Here is a 17722-nt window from a genome sequence, read left to right on the forward strand (position 1 = left end):
GCATCAAGCAGCAGCACAGCTATAAATAGAAATTTAAAACTATAGACACCTTACTTTTCACAGCTGACCAGGTCGTTATGATAGCCTCATACAATGAAATGCAATGCTCAGTATACTACTTGGAAAATAGTATTTGTGATTTTAACATGGAAATTTCTCCTATGAAGAACAAAATAACTTTTCAAGGGAAAACCCCATTGCAGCAAAATTAGTGAACAAGTTAGCTGTTTTAAATATCTTGGATGTAACAACACATATTAAAATGTAACATTCTAATTACAATAAAGTGAAAGGATAAATAAATGAATAAATAAGACTGGTTCAGAAACATACAAAAAGTAGTTTACAAGACTTTATCGCTGCCGCCATCATCGGGTGACGATGGCTTCGACAACGGAAATAGTGAGCACCTCTGAAATATCAGTCAGTTTTTAGCAGACTACACAGCACATCATCCTACAAGACAGTCATCTTCATACTTGCTATCGTGAGAACTTGAAATCTGCTTTTGTTCAAAAGCACTTGTACTAGAATATGCCACCAACTGCAAAATTTGATTCAGTTCGTTCTGATGTAGAGTGCAGTAGCCTTGATGGAACTATTCGGATTTATCTTACATGACTGCCGAAATTTAAATTCAAGGGAACAGTAGCCAATGCTTGTTTAGATTATATGAGGTAATTAGACACAACAAACAAATTAAACACACTATCATGGAATTGATCAAAAATTAGAATTAGAAAAAAATCCAATTCAAAATTTTGAACTACGCTATCAAATAAGCACCCAATACACATCACGCTACATTCCTAATATTAATAATAAGCGACGAAGGGGTAGTTCAACCAGTATAGTGACTGATTACAGACTGGACGACCGGTGTATGATCCCCAACAGGGGCACGGGATTTATCGTCTAGCCTCCGAATTCAGACTAGCTCTGGGGCCCACCCAGCCTCCTATCCAATGGGTACCAGGAGTCCCTTCCCTGGGAGTAAAGCGCGACCAGGGTTTGATGCCAGCCGCTCACTCCCTTCTAACGCCAAGGTCAAGAATGAGTAGGAGCTTTACAACCTCACTTCCTCATAGCCAAGCTCAGATAGCAGCCTCATTTCCACTCACTGGCTAAAAACTTAATTACTACTAGCCAGGTAGTAGAAAAAGGAATGTATTATGCCCCTGCATGCAAAAAGTGACATGTGTCCTGAAGATGTACAATGGGAACCCCCTCTGTATCCACATGTGCATTTGACCATGACATAACCCCCCCAGTCCCCTCCCACCTTAATTACGCTACTGTAATATGATTGATGAACTATAAAATGGAAATACCGTGGACATCACCTAATTTAATGTACTACCTGACAAGTGACTGTATACACTCCAGATGCCCTGGTAGCAAGGTAAGCCTTGTCCGAGAACTAAACGCACATTATGTCACTGAATATGAAAAACAATCAAAATAAAATACTTTTTTGCAGTTGGTTATAAATTCCGTTTATTATAACAGCAAAACCTGTCAACATTTTAACATTTTGTACCAATCATAACATGCAATTGTATACAAAATATACACTTTCTTTTTGTACATATGAAAAATATAAGAGGTTTAAACAAAACTAAATTATATTAGAATAAAAAATAAACAAGGTGCCATAATTAAAAACATACTTTTTACAAATTAATGTAATTTGTGGAGACATTTTGAAAATGCATAGACTAACAATGAAAACAAAAATCAGGTACGCTGTTTCAACGGCGTTTCGGTGGTAGTATTTTTCACCTAGTAACTATATCCTGTTTTAAATGTATTGCTCATTGGTGGTAGTATTTCTATTGCTTTCATATGACTACATGTCATTTATAATTGAAAAACAGGTAAAGTTCAATCTGCAGTTAAATAGATTTTAACTGCAATTTTGAAGTGATACAAAATCTGTGAACATTTTGTATCTTTCTTCATTCTTCTGATGCCATACTTTGTCTCTTCTTCATTAATTTCCATTACACACTTTCCATATTCCTTTCTATCTCCAGGATTCAAACAAGACAGTGAGTAGCCGTTAGTTGTGCAACCACACGCAAGAGTCAAAGAAATCAGCATCAGTTAGTTTTAAATATTTGTACTGCCTGCCTGCTTTCACACATTTAAGAACTTAGTATGTGTGTTAGTGTAAATAAAATGTTTCCAATGGTTTGTTTAAATTTAGTAGCATTTTACTATGTTTTCAAATATAGAATACCAAAGACTCAACAACAGATTTTGCTAGAAATTTAATTTTAAAGTGTTTCAGTTATTTCATGAAAGAGACAGAGAAAAATAAGTCTGTGCATGATGCTGCTGACTTTTAGCATTATAATTCATGGAACTCAAGTTCAAGTTTGAAATCTCCAAGCATCAAAGTATTTTAGCTTTCTCTGTCTCGGCGTGACAAACCGTCCATCACACATCTGCCATTACACTGAGATCATAGTACAATATATTTTAATTCTTAATTGTGGTACTGAAATGTAGCAGGAGGCACTGAAATACCAACATACTTTCATGCATTAACATCCAAACATTTCTTTTTACTTTTCTTAATATTAATCATATCTTAAAAATACTCCTTTTTTTATAAAACAGATGAGATGAAAAGCACCGATTTCACACATTATGTGCATAAAGCATTCTACGTGCTGTTGAAGTCCTTAATCTGGCGACCATTCTTCCGTAAATATCTGTACTGTATATATATATATCCACAGACTCACTCAAGTTTCTTATGTGACTGAACATTTTTTGGTAACTTCTACAATAGGTTTCATTGTGTCATACATACCTGCTGTCTTGTCAGTTTGAATAATGTATTGAACCAGTGAGTTCATAAAAAATTCAAAATCCAGCACATTGCTGAACCTTGCTTTGAATCAGAATTTCCTCTCACTACATGCAAGTGTGTGTCTGTAACTAGGTATACTGATTAGAAAAAAAAATTATTTGGGGAAAATATTACATCTTCTAAATCACAATAAAATATGAACACTACGGCCATTTGGTTTACATTACAAATGCAGCTCTCGGTAAGCATATTGCAGTCTTCTGAAAGTTATGGTATTACTGGTAACAATTATATTCAAGTACACACTACTGTACTGCAGTACTAAAAATATACATATATTCTATTAACATACAAACTTAACATGACAAATGTACAAATAAACTTTCACGATATACTGCACCAAACAACGTATCTATATGAGGCCTGCTATGAAAAGGTTAGGTCCCTACAAATTACTGTTTGACTTCAGCCATTCTTACAGAGCACCAACAATATCATAAGTACAGGATTAGTTCACATTCGTAACATAAATCAGAGAGTCTGAAAATACCATATTAGCGGCAACCGAAGACGAAGGTATTGAGCATTCTGATATGCTAAATCATATCGCAGAGCCTGTAGATAAACAGACACAGATTCAGACTTCAAATTACTATGAATATTATATACTTACAACTTTTTCTTCCTTAAATATATACAGACTCACTGTCACTGAATTAACTCATTCCTCACACAAGAACATGCTTACCAGTCACAGAAAAGTTTAGAAATAAATATAAATTCTTTGTGATGATATAATGTGATAAACTATAATCAGGCTGGTTCAGGTCTTTAAAACGGAATGTAATGTCAAGAACACTATTTCTGACTTAAAACTGATGCATAGAAGAGCTTTAACCTATAACAACACACTACCATAAACCAACAGGTATGCCACATTATTATTATGCATTCGATGCAAACCAAACTAGCAAATAACACATAATTATGAGGTCTAACAACATTAGAACATTAATATTAATCATAACAAACTTGTACAAGACCAAAAAACAGTATGAACTTAACACCAATAATTCTATAATTTCTACAAAATAATTCGAAGTAATCATACACTGTGCATAGGTTCAGACATGACCATATCCATCTATCAGATCTTCCCCTATGTGCGTGATGACATAGTCATGATAATACATCATAATACAGAGAGGCTGACCAAGGATCAGAGAGGCCCACACTACTATATTGCCCCATCGAGGACCATATCTCGTCTCCATGAATTTGCTAAAAATTGAGAGCGGAATCTGTAACAGAAATGAGACTAAAGTGTTAGAAAGGCACTGTAATGAATACTTATATATGAATGTAGTAAATTGTCATAGCATCAAAGTGCGCAGACCAGTAGCGTACCTAGAATTTTATAACAGAGGATATTTGTAAACCAGTTGACAAAGCTGTATTTTTAAATAAAGCATGTCATTCACGAACAGACCTTTCCTCTGAGAGCAGATATCTGCATTTAACCAGAGGATATTTTGTACCTGACAACCCTACCCAGCAAACACAGGCTTGGCTTAACTTGAAAATTTCTACACTATGACATTTACAGTAAGAAAACTAACCACCCCAAACAATATCACAATATCATAACTATTTTTACAACCCTATAGTTTAAAAGAAGTTTTATCCAGGCAAGATCATGTTTACAACACAGTTACATACACGTAGATATAATTAACAAGACTAGAAAGGTGTAATCCATACCAGAATACGCACACGCATTCCATGCAAATTCTGAATTCTGAGCGCTAATAATTGTACAAAACCTAAAATTACTAAACTAATGTTTTGTATTTTTCAAAAATCTACAACTATACATCATTGTATGGCCCTATTACAAGCAGTGCCAGTGTCAATTCCAGTCTGTCCATCATGTTCGTATTGACAATTGTAGGAAATTGAAATTTGGTAACATTTCATTCAAATTCATGCAGCAATTCTCTACCTGAATCATGCGGACAGACATACATGACCACCCAGCCCTACATGAATTAATTTCGTGCACACTGTGCAAAGAACACATAAAAATGAGTGCATTCAGTGGAAACTTAATGGACATTCCTACCGAACTCTGTGGAGTAACAAGTTGTGCTCCTGTTTCAGATTCAGTTTCTTGGCATGAATTTCAGCCTGAAGATTGGCTATCCTGACTCAGATTTTTCATACATTCCTGAGTTTCTCCATTAAATTCTGGGATGAAGGTAAAGTGGCTAAGTCTGTGTTTATACACAAGGCCAACATGACACAGGGGAGTGCCTTTTTAACATTGCCACTAGATAAAAGTGAGTGGTCAGCTTCATGCTCTGGCTAATTTATCCCCAGGGAAGAGCCCCTAGTACCTACTGGACAGGAGGCTGGGTGGGATTAAGAACTCCAGTAATAAATTTGTAGCAGCAATATTGGAGCAAGGTCAATGAAGTATGCAAAATCACAACAAATTTGTGTAGTATGAATAGTTCTGCAGTAACAATTGGTCACTATACATAGCTACTATCGGAACCTACACTTTGCGCCATCACGTATTTTGTCCACATTCCCTCTTGGTTTCACGCACTCTTTGCTACATGTTTTAGTTAACGTCTGTCATGTGGGTAGGAAACTAGATTTTTAACTGCAGTATCACCAACAAACGAACATCAAGATCAAACTTACAAGAAACATAAATACTTTCTCTAGTACAGGAATATTTCATAAATTTGTAGTCCTGTGTCAAACGTGGAGAAACACTTTATTTCCCCACTGAACCGTAGCAAGTAATTCCAACAGCAACAGAAATGAAAATCCACTGAACCACAACGAAGTTCCTTTCAACTGTACAGTAACTGGCGAAAATCTGAAAGTCTGACCTTACGAGTGTTGAGGTGTCAGTCAGGCCTACACTTTCTACGCTCAAAATATGGTGCCAGATGAAAAACACGTTTCAATACGTACAGCGCGGAACTGATGACAGTTAAACTAATAATCCACCGATGTACGTAAAATTAGCAAAACTAAAAATGATATTCACATTAACAAAAATTACAAAAATGTCTGATTTGTTTGCATGCCAGGACCCCAAATTTTTGAAAGGGTAGTATAACCCCCCCTCTCACCTATTAACCTTCAGCAGAATGTTCAAGCTTTTTTACGTTCGTGTTGGTACCTGTGTATATGGACACATTTTCTTCAGTGAACAGAAAACATAGCACTTTTACTGGACACACATCTCTAGTAATTATACTACACACGTACATTAAAAGAACAACTTACCTGCCCCATCATTCCCATGAATGCCCATGTTTTGAAGGTTCTGAGGGGCACACTGACGAGGTACTCGTGAAAGAATGCACTAACAAAGAAAACAGCTACACCTGCTGCGGTCCTGGAATAACCCATTTCAACCAGCGGTATATATAAATGTCTGAAATCAGTATTACAAATCAACATTAATATTAAATTAATTGTGTAGCCAAAGGAAAACCATCAAACTAAAAACAAATATTCAGCAACAATTTTCTTACCTTAACGCCCAACGGTGAACAGGCATGTTCCATGATCTCCAAAATGTATCAATATTATTGGCATTCCACCAATCACAGTAGAAATTTCGATCAGCAAAATGCAACATCTCACCAATCAAGTTTAGAAATGAGTGAAACATCAAATAGAAGAAGATTAACCAAACTAAATGGTTTGGTATCTGCAATAAAAGTAAGTACGTCGGAGTTACGAAGAATACGAACATAGTGACACCAGAAAAAAATAAAGTTAAATAACTTACGGCAAGTTTCAGTAGTCTCTCTGTTGCTTTTGCTACATCCATGTTCTGAAACAGATACATAACCAAATAAAGTAATATATATCACGACTGTCAGAAACAAGTGTCTTCCTCGCTATTAACAACAGCCTCATAATCAAACAGATGATGTACAGTAAAAGAGTATTTGTCTTTATACTAACCGAGAAAGGTATGAGTGAGTTTTTTACTGATGGAATAATCCACTGTTGAAATAGGCACATCATCACTTGAAATCCAACCACCACTTCTACCATTCGTTTCACTAAAAACCTGTAAATGAAAATACTTTTCTTCATAGAACATTTATGCGCATATTTCAAAATATATGAAAACATTAAGTGACGGTGGAAAGGTACACTGAAATTCCAAAGGTGTTCCTCGTGACACAGCACAGGCAGGAACTGTGGCCTTACACCATATATCATCATATGCTGAGCACCAAAAACACCAAAATTTATTCATAAAATGGCAAGACTGACTCACCATAAATACTTCATGTTCTCTCCCTTCATCCTCAAAACAAACACTTTAACTTTATGTGAATTTCGAAGGCGTTCTTAATAAAATAAGAGCCTCTTCATGCAAACATAATGTGTGATATTACCTCTTACGAATCCTGTTCGTTCTAGGAAAGTTCAATTCGTAGCACAAAGTAGGTGCAAGAATATAATAAAAAATATCCTTCAGATTCAGATTATCTGGATAATGGACTAAACTGGTTTCAGCATTCTTTTCTTCATGGTCCACTGATCCATTTGCAGCATCATCTGACGCATCTTCAAACAGAAATTTTCTAGATTAAGTCTTTGTATTAACAGGAGTTGTTACTTAAATTAAGTCTAAGATTCATGAAAAATAAAATACAGCAGTACTTTTCAAAACAATTATAGTAACAGCACATTTTAAAACACATATGAGCACACAAGCATGCATGCACACACACAAACACACATCATCTCTACAAGCAGGCATCATCATTTTTAATAATATTTCAAATACCTGAATTAAAAGCAGCTAAATACTGCTAGTTGATGGTCAACAAAATGTTGTGCAATGCATGTAACACGAGTTCCCATTCTTATGTGGACTTTACTTAATAGAAATATTATAAAATATCGTGTAGACACACACACACATTCACAGGAGGTCATGTTCATCGACACTGGCACACAGACTTACATTTATTAAATTTGTTGGTTATGGATAACAATGTCAGACATGACTCCCTTAGTCTTCTGTATGTCTGCAAACATTTAAATTAATTTTAACATTTTTTGCACGCTGAATTTTCATTTGAAGCAATACCACTACACCTTACATTTGCTATACCCTGGTTTATTATTTATTCCTCCTCATATTTCCTCACAAACCTTTTCCATTTTTCTTCTTCTTCTTAAATATAACCCAGTTTTCTGTAGTCTGTCATTGTCTTTATTTGTAGCTATCCTTCTAATTCAAATTGATGGCTCAATCCTTGTAAATCTTTCGTCTATCAACCCCACCGTCAAACTTCTACTTTCCTCGCATCTCATAAATATTCAAGTCGAGCTTCCTCCTTTATTACGCATAAGACACATCCCCGGCTCAATAATTTCCCCAACAACCTCTAATCTCCATATACCCATTTTCCACCATCCCATACCGCCTCTAGACTCCTGGGTACATACTTATATGCATAATTCATCTTCCCAATTACTCAGCATTTCATCATAAAATATCAGTGATCTTTCCTCTCTCATACTTGCGTCCATATTCTGTCTCTCAGTATCCACACACCTTCTGCTTGCTTCTTCATACATTTCTACCAATCCCTTCTCTGGTTTTCCAAATATCCCCCATACCCACCTTTCCTAAACCAAATGTTCCCTTTCTCTAAACTTTGTTGCTATGATGCAACCTCCACTAGGCTCGTCTCTTCTCATTCGAACAATCTTTGCCAATATTCAAGAACTCTATCACTTTCTACTTCTGATTTGTTATTGCCAGTTCTCTCATGCATGCTCCATTTGTTGCCGTGTTCATCAATCCCATTATTGTTTAGCAAAATAACTCACAAACTTTGCCTATTAAAAAGCTGTCTATTATTAGAGCAGAACTTCCCTACAGTTATCATTAGGGAACTATATACAACAAAAATCTTATTATAGTCAATATTAGAATCAGCGGAGTTTAATCGTACTGTATGATGTTTGATTAGACAGCTCCATCTCCCACAATCTTGTAGGAAAGTTCTTATATGTAAGATTTGAGATTTTCATAGCGGTGAGTATGAAGATTTCTTTCTGTCTTCTGAGTTGTTGCGCTGTGTATTCATCGCCCTGATGACGGAGGCAGTATGACCTCCGAAACGTTGGTTAACATCGACCAGACTACACAGCGCAACAACCCAGAAGACAGAAATCTTCATACTCATCGCCCTGATGATGGAGGCAGTATGACCTCCGAAACGTTGGTTAACATCGACCAGACTACACAGCGCAACAACCCAGAAGACAGAAATCTTCATACTCATCGCCCTGATGACGGAGGCAGTATGACCTCCGAAACGTTGGTTAACATCGACCAGACTACACAGCGCAACAACCCAGAAGACAGAAATCTTCAAAGTTCTTATCCTTTATCACATTTCACAGTCCCATCATGGCACACAAAATAATAAACTCAGTTATCATGTAAGTATTTTATAAGTCATCAGTGTATAAAACGTGATTCGCTCCTCCTACGTCTACAAAATAAACAGTGGATAACTTACTCTTGTGATGGAAAGAAAGACTCTGTCTTCTAAGATGTGACTTGGACACGCTTAGTCGCCTGTTCCGGCACCATAAGTTCACTTGAATGTAGGACCACAATTTTAAGAACAGGATGGAGTATATCATACATACTGATGTAGCACCAACTGCAAAATAATGTTATCAGGCCTTGTCATAAAGTTAAACTCTATTATATCTGTACAGGTAAGAGGAAGCTTCTTAAACAGCGTACACAAATATATCAAAAAGTAGCGTATTCTAAGCAACACGACAACAGACAGGATCCATTGTCAGTCCCTCAAACTACCATACAATAGGCATTTAAAAGTTTTTTTATTTTTTTTTTGTAGTGTTCTGTCTGACGACAGGTCCATATATCATGAACAGGATCCTTCCAACCTCTTCAGGTTGTCAGGGACGTGCTCATACATATATACATTCTTGGCAGAGATGATCAGAAGTGGTTTGCCATTGCCTTCTTCTGTGTGTGAGTGGAGTAATTGTTGGGATGCCACGGAGAAACCGGTGAAGCCCCCGGAGGAAAACTCCGTGATGCCTAGACCACGGCCTTGCCCAACACAAGTTATAAATTTGAGCACCACCGGGAATTGAACCCAGGACCCCAGGCTTACAAGGCTAGTGTTCTGACCACTAGACCACCGTGGCGATTTAAAAGTATATACATTTAATGCTTTGAGGATGAGGGACATTTAAATAGTACGCCCCATACATCAAATAAAAGCAGAATTACAAAGTCCAACGTGAAACTCCAAGTGGCAAATCATCTGTCTCAGAATGAAATATTTTGATGCACAAAAGACTAATAACCTAACCTAACACTTTTTGAAGCCACGTGTGATGGTACAATTTTTATAACTGGCTGTGGTAGAATTTCCTGAATGAAAATAATGACTGGCTATTTCTAGACAACACTGATTTTGTCACTCTGACACAAAGTTCCATGTGCAGTGACTCTGAGGGAATGACTTGAAGATGCTTAACCAGATCAGAATTCGGTACACTATACAGACATGCTTATTACAAAGAGGCAGATCAAGAGCCTTCACTAATATTCATTTTAACCAGAATAATTGTCCTCTGCTGTTGGAAGTGTAAGGGACAATTTAAAATATTCCAACTTTCCAAATTCTCATGAAAGTACTCATTCATTATCTTAACACAGAATTTAAATAAACATTACTTTTTCTTACTTACTTAAGCTGAAACCTGATGATTTTACATGAATCACCACCATTGGGATCATCACCAACACCAGCAGATTGACAACATGGGCCATCATACCAGGGGTGTAACTAATAATTTCCTGGTGAAAAAGTGAATTGAAGTTAGTACAAACTTATATCACTTATCTTCCTGTTTAAGAATATGACAAAATTCAAAAACTTACGACAGATAGGCCTTTTTCTATTAGAAGACACAGGACAACAGGAACCACAGAATCTGTAACGTGCACAAAAATATTAATTTTTCTTACATATTTTCCAAATGAAGTGATAAATTCTACCTCAGACATTGTATCTCACATGAAAGTGCTTCTTACATAAAACAGACAGACATGTTAGCAGTATATAAAACACTATTAGAAATTCAATTCTTTGTTTTACATAATTTTTTTTTAACTATGTTCCTGAAATAACATAACTATAAGCTTTGAATCCAATTCATTATGAAGGCTAAGATATTAAATACACTCGGATACTGGGAACGACCCGTTCTTCTAGTGCCTGAGCGCTTGGGTCCCAACTTTTCGTTGGCTTTGATTTATTAGACAGTCGGTAGGACTCCTTAGACGAGAGATCGGCCCGTCGCAAGGCCTCTACCTGTACAAAGGACAGCACAACACAGAAAGACGCGGACAAACATCCATGGCTTGAGTGGGATTCGAACCCACGGTCCCAGCAACCAAGCGGCACAAGGCCCACGCCTCAGACCGCGCGGCCAGTGCGGACCCCCATTAAATACACACATAAATAAAAATCACAAAAATTATCAACACACCGATCAGATACTCAACTACTACATTCACAAAACTGTATGTTACAGTATTGTAATCGCTTAAAATTGAGGAATGTTTCCACAGGTATGAAAAACATGTTGAAAACAAGAAACAAAAATGTTTTATTACTGGTCAGGAAGTATAGTCAAAAGCTGCAGCAAATGGCGATAAATAATTAAGCTAAAGTTTAATTTCGCGCACATGGAAAGCGCATGGACACTGACTACACCTGAACACTGCAGCGATAAGTTTAGATGGAAGATACATACACATCAGGAGGATTACAGAAGGGTGGTCAGCACCTCCCTCATGACGACCTGTTAAAACAATAAGCCACTGCTCAGGATCCACGCGGATGCCGTACCTGTGAAAGTACAAGAACTTATAAAATAAAAATAAATGAAGATACAAGTAAATTATATCAGCAGAAAATAAAAGTGAAAACTGAGACATGGACATCAAAACAGTCATTTTCCTTAAAATTACGACAACTCCATTAACTCTCTGTCATCCTCACTTCTATGAGTTAATCTGGGTGAAAATAAAAACCAGAAATCAGTTTGCTTACGAATGCAAACAACCAACATCTCTTATTACTAAAAACAACTTATAGACTAGATGTCAAAGCATGTGAATAGGAAAGATATAACACTTAGAAAAGAATTATAACTTGGTAAATCTGTAAATTTGATGGTGGTAAGCTCTGACCATGGATCTGTACAGGAAAATTATGAAGTTGGAAGCCTTTTAACAGACGATGGATAAACATTGACTACAAGGTTCAATGTCTCTAACATCGAATCCCAAATCTGGACAACCCTGAGACAACTCCATTCACTTCATGCTCACTACCAACTTCCCCAAGCTCTAAACTAATTTTATCCTCGATATCTGTGGTTTGTACAGCAGAAATTTTATTCCCTTTAGTAAGAATCAATAGAAATCTAAGTATAGATTGAGTTGAGGTTCTCACAGCAGTGATTACAAAGATGGATGTCTGAGTTGTGCCTGATGGAGGAAGGACCTGTGAAATGTTGGTGAACTTCTACCAGAGTACAAAGCACAACAACCGAGAAAACAGCCATCTTCATACACTCTCCGAGTTCCATTAAACAATTCAGCATCTTTATTGGTAAACAAACTAATTCTTCTTTTTCTTTAGCATTTGTCCTGCTTTTTTCCTCTCTTTTCGGAGGTTGCTTTATCTATTTAGACATTCGGTAGGACTCCTTGGACGAGTGATCAGCCCGTCGCAAGGCCTCTACCTGTACACAGGACAGCAGAACGCAGAAAAATGCGGACAAACATCCATGGCTTGAGTGGGATTCGAATCCACGGTCCCAGCGTCCAAGTGGCACAAGGCCCACGCCTCAGACCACGCGGCCACTGTGACTGGCTATTGGTAAACAAACTTAACCTAGTAAAATCCTTAAGTTACTAACTTGAAACCAACATGACAGAAGCCCGAAAGACTGTTAATACATCGCAGCAAAGCAAATTTATAACATATTATCACTGATTGACATCACCTCAGATATAAAATATTAATTACATTAAACACCATTAATATAAGTCATTCCTTTAACACTTTCAGGCCTTTAGACAACGGTTCCACAGCACATACAAGAATGGCATGCATTAGGTTCTACAACACATACAAAAACTGACTTTTTATTTCAAGAAATAATACACTCAAGTCTAAATTAATTTAGCACTGATTTCGATTTGCCATGAAAAATATAGATTGAGCATGTCTGAAAACAAAGTTTCAGAAGAAAAAAAATTATCTAACAGGAAAGAAGTAACAAGAGAATGGATAAAATCACACAATGAGGAGTTCTGTAAACCAAATTCTTCACCAAATACTATTAAGGTTATCAAATCGAGGATGAGACAGGCAAGATGTGTATCAAATAAGGTAAATGATAAATTCAAACAAAAATTCATCAGAAAACCTGAAGGAAAGACGCCACTTGGAGCCTAAGACACGGATTGGCAGGAAATATTAAAATGGATCTTAAGGAACTGGGACAAGCCATGCCCCAGCACAGGCAGTTGGCTGCTGGCTTCTTACCGCAAAGGCCAAGGTTTTATCCCAGGGCAGTCCACGTGGGACTTGTGATGGATGTGGCACTGGGATAGGTTTTTCTCCAAGTCCTTTGGTTTTCCCCTGTCAATATTATTCCACCAATGCTCCATTTCCACATATATATATATATATCATCTGGGGGATGGACAATGGACCCATTAGTGGCTGCGGTTCCAATCATAAGAAGAAGAAAAAGAACTACGATGTGAGCTGGCTAAAGATAAGATCCAGGTTCTTGTATATACTGTAATGAACCAGATGAGTGACTTGTTTTCATAAGAAGTACTCTGCTCATTGATGAGAGCTCAATAACTAAGGATTGATTTTACTGCACTTCCGACTCACGGTCTAAAATGAGGCATGCATTCTTACAAGTTATTGACGTTATTATAAACTGTTCACATAATTTAATATTAGGAAAGCAAAAAACAATGTCAACCTTTTCACTTGTGTTAAATACAGAAACACAAACAGTGAACACACAAATACTAGTTTCTTTCTTGATCAAGAATAGTTTATGCCAGTGTGATCCAACCAGTGGTCCACTGGCCACATCCAGCCAGTTTGTAACAAGGCCCACAAAATGATTTGTTAATTTGCTACCAGTTAGTACAAGCTCATTTATTTTCTTTACTTCAAAGCTTTTTAAAAAAATTGTGATTCTTATCTTATCTTATCTTCTGCACTACACACAAGTGCCACCACATATGCTAGTGACTTCAAAAATCCTACTGTAAAATTTACATCTTCCAGGCGAAAACCGTGTCAGATAGACGCTGTCGCAGGAGCAAATTAAAAATTATAAAACTCTACAACAATTTGTACACATTTCAGCAAAATTAATATTTGAATACATACGATGGTCATTTGTCATTTCTGAATAAGTACTGATAATGATAATAAATTGTAACTTCTTCTTCCCCTTCTTCCTTCCTCCTTTCAGAGGTTTCTTGGTCTTTTTTAAGTATGCATTTGTGAGTAGTGAGTGACCAGTCCATGGCCTCTGCACAATTTCTACTCAATCCTGATTTTATCTGCTAGAGCCATCTAGTAGTGAATCAGGTGATACATGGGTAAGAAATTGCCACTTAATTTTGCTTATGAAACATCTCACTCATGCTTGTAAGGTTCTTTCACATGCTGTAAATCTGCAACATGGGGCCACCGGCTTTACTTCCTCTCTGATTGTCTCAAATAGGTAATTATATTTTTCTTAACTACTCATAACACACTCAAAATCATTCACTGTCTGGACTTTTTCCATCATCCTTGTTTAAAAGAATAAACGACGATGTTTCAGAAACTGGCTGTTTCTATCCGACAGACCCCAACCGAGTAGGTACCTCTCACCTGAAGGCGCAAACAGAGCCAGTTTCTTAAACATCGTGGTATACTCTTATAAACAAGGAAGATGGAAAAATTCCAGATAGTGCAAAATGCAATCCACCATCGTCAAAACCCTTTAGAATTGAATTACTCGTAACACTGGCTGACATTGAGCGCAACGTGACTCATCATATTTAAAAAAGAATGTTTAATATTTTTATATACGTTATTCAAAGTGAATATGTATGTTTCTATGTACAAATACGAATAAGTTCCAATTTTGCTTATATACATAGATGATGATAACTGTAATAAAACAATTTGCATTAAGCATGTTTCTCAATTATCCAGGCCCATTCTTCTACAATTACCATGGATAATCAGTGCCTTACTGCAATTCCACTCTAAAGTATTTATGGAGAAAGAACATTTTTAAATATTTCAGAACTTACTTGATGAAGTTTTCTAAGAGAAGCCTTATCCCACCCATTGTGAGAAGAAGGAAGCCCCAGTTGACAAGCCCTGTAAAGTTGTCAAACCCAGACGACCATGAAAACAGTGAATCTCGTGGTTTGTGGCATCTGTAATGTGTAATTATTATTGTAAGAATATAGAGAGAGAATTATGCATACCAAGAATATGAGTTGCATAGAAAACAGGTATAATAAGGATGCTCTTTCAAATCTGTATGGCTTAAAATAACAGTCAACCTACAAGGATTAACCTGAAACACTCCATAAAAATATGGACAGTACCAAACACAATACCAGACCTCTATTGTAAGTAGACGAAGTGTTATTCAGTATTTTAATCACAGAACACTTTTCACATAAGCAATGCTGGAATCCTACACTCACAACTTCACTTTTGCTGTATGTAATGATACATCAAACTATTATCATTTCTGAAAATTGTCTGCAGCTTTTTTAACAAAAATCATAAAGCAACAGAAGTATTGTATGGAACTGGAGGACAGTTGCGCAAAGATAGAGATGTTCCAACAACATATGTACAGAAATTCACCTGTTGAGATATTTTTTGCTTGATGAATGCCTTTCGTAGAATGCCCCCTTTCATAAAATGATAAATTAGTGTATACTTACTACATTCATTTAAGTTAATCCCTCTTAGACAGATATCATTGCATATGTCTTAATGTACATCACTTTCTGTGACCACAAAGGGTTAAAGCAGGGAGTCATTCCCAACCCTCTGAAATTGTACAGTAGGCCTTATGGCTGACTGAATATCATATTTCCATCACATCATATATCATATCATCATAAAGGGTTAAACATAAAATGCTGAAAATGAAATTCAAAATTTGAAAACAACTACATACAATGGGCCATAAGAGAAGAAACCTGAATATATCCAGCTATTCTGAACATTGATCAATGATGCACTTTAACTTAATGGTGACAGAGCAAATTCACGTATTTTTCATTCAATGTCCAAGGACAATGAATTAAAACAGATGAACATGCAACATGCCTAAAAGGTTATCATTCATTACATACTGCTGAATATCATAAAAAATTATTATTCCTAAACCCAAGAAGTGCCAAATCATAACTTTTGTTTTCTGTCTGTCTACACTATGGTATAATTCATATATTAATATGATAATAAACATATATATTGAGTACAGTATGCTTTTACAATTACTAACGGGTTGTTAATAATGTAATTACATATGTGATTAAGCTTACTGTACTATATTATGTTTTAGTTACATGTTTCTGTATTGCATTTCATACCATTTTCTGGATGTGGTTTATTGAATACAATCTAATCTAAATTGTTAACTTGTTCTTTAGGCTTCAGTTGCCATTCATAATCTGCAAATTCAACATATGTAAAAGGAACAAGTCACTGAACAGCCCAATCTTACAACCTCATTTTCAGGGTTTAAAATGTAATCATACTTTTACATCTCTCATTCCATCTATGATGAGTGACCTTGGTAGATCAGTTAACTACAGCTTAGCAAGCACCCTACTTCAGACATAACTGCATTGTCCGCAGTTATATATAAATTGGGGTTAGATTACTTAACTCAATGAACGTATCACTAACACCATCATGTATTTATGTCAATTAGTTTATGACACAAAATACAAACCCAACTTCTAAATTACATGACATAAACCTAAATATGTAAACATAAGGCAGGTGGGACTGCAAAATTAATTATCAAGTGTAACCAATGTGCTACTGTGCGTTCAGTTACGTGCATTTGCAAAACAGACGTCATTTCTACAATATAAATGGGAAACATGCTTGTAGTCTTTTAAAAAACTCGGTTATTCTTGTACTTTCTGCACTAGTACGTTGTTTGCCGTTTATGCTCACTAACACAGACAGCAACATTCACTTACATGAATAAACAAGCGATTGTTGCGAAAAATTAGTTTTCAAATGATCCGCTTAATTATTGGTCACAACACATTTCTATTACGCAAGTAGCTTTCACTTTTCAGATGACGCCCTTCTCACAAGGAAGATAAGGATTCTATTTTTATGGTGTTGTTACTCACGGTTTGTCTGGTTGTTTTCGTCTAATACGAGCTTCTTCCTTTTGTAAATCTTCGGCTCGAGAGACACTCTTTGTTCGACGATATCGTATTCGTGTTTCTTGTTCCAAATCCATTGTCATACTGCCATTCGCATACCAAAACAAGGCGTAACCTCACTAGAACCTTGCACTACTCTCCTCCAGTCAGTAGTGATTACATCAAACATGTGCCGCCGTCTTCTCCCCCTCTGCCAGTAAGACGGTTCTTGAACACGCGCTGGGAGCACTCGTTCAGCCACAAAAAACATTCGGTTGCCAATCACGCATCATTCCGTCGACGACTGCAGCTCCCCCCCATGCCCT

The 17722-nt window shown here is 36.5% G+C and overlaps 1 protein-coding gene across 3 annotated transcripts; it reads right to left on the reverse strand.

Moving 5' to 3' along the window:
* Positions 1–1470: 1470 nt before the first annotated feature.
* On the reverse strand, positions 1471–17720 carry mdy (diacylglycerol O-acyltransferase). 3 transcript variants are annotated; one of them, XM_022061909.2, is made up of 12 exons: positions 17382–17719; positions 15294–15422; positions 11696–11790; positions 10818–10870; positions 10625–10733; positions 9409–9555; positions 7261–7432; positions 6818–6926; positions 6639–6683; positions 6379–6557; positions 6128–6278; positions 1471–4122 (listed from the first exon to the last, which is right to left on the reverse strand). In XM_022061909.2, the coding sequence occupies exons 1-12, from the start codon at positions 17498–17500 to the stop codon at positions 3946–3948; spliced, it is 1485 nt and encodes a 494-aa protein (XP_021917601.1). In that variant the 5' UTR covers positions 17501–17719; the 3' UTR covers positions 1471–3945. The 3 variants fall into 3 exon arrangements, with proteins under 3 accessions (XP_021917601.1, XP_087213526.1, XP_087213547.1); XM_087357400.1 differs by having other exon boundaries at positions 6379–6683; positions 17382–17720; XM_087357421.1 differs by lacking the exon at positions 17382–17719 and adding an exon at positions 13501–13759 and having other exon boundaries at positions 6379–6683.
* Positions 17721–17722: the final 2 nt, after the last annotated feature.

The sequence above is a fragment of the Zootermopsis nevadensis genome, unplaced genomic scaffold, assembly GCF_977971745.1.
Source record: "Zootermopsis nevadensis isolate Lab colony 2312 unplaced genomic scaffold, Znev_1.0 Znev_ptg000002l, whole genome shotgun sequence".
Lineage (NCBI taxonomy): Eukaryota > Metazoa > Arthropoda > Insecta > Blattodea > Termopsidae > Zootermopsis > Zootermopsis nevadensis.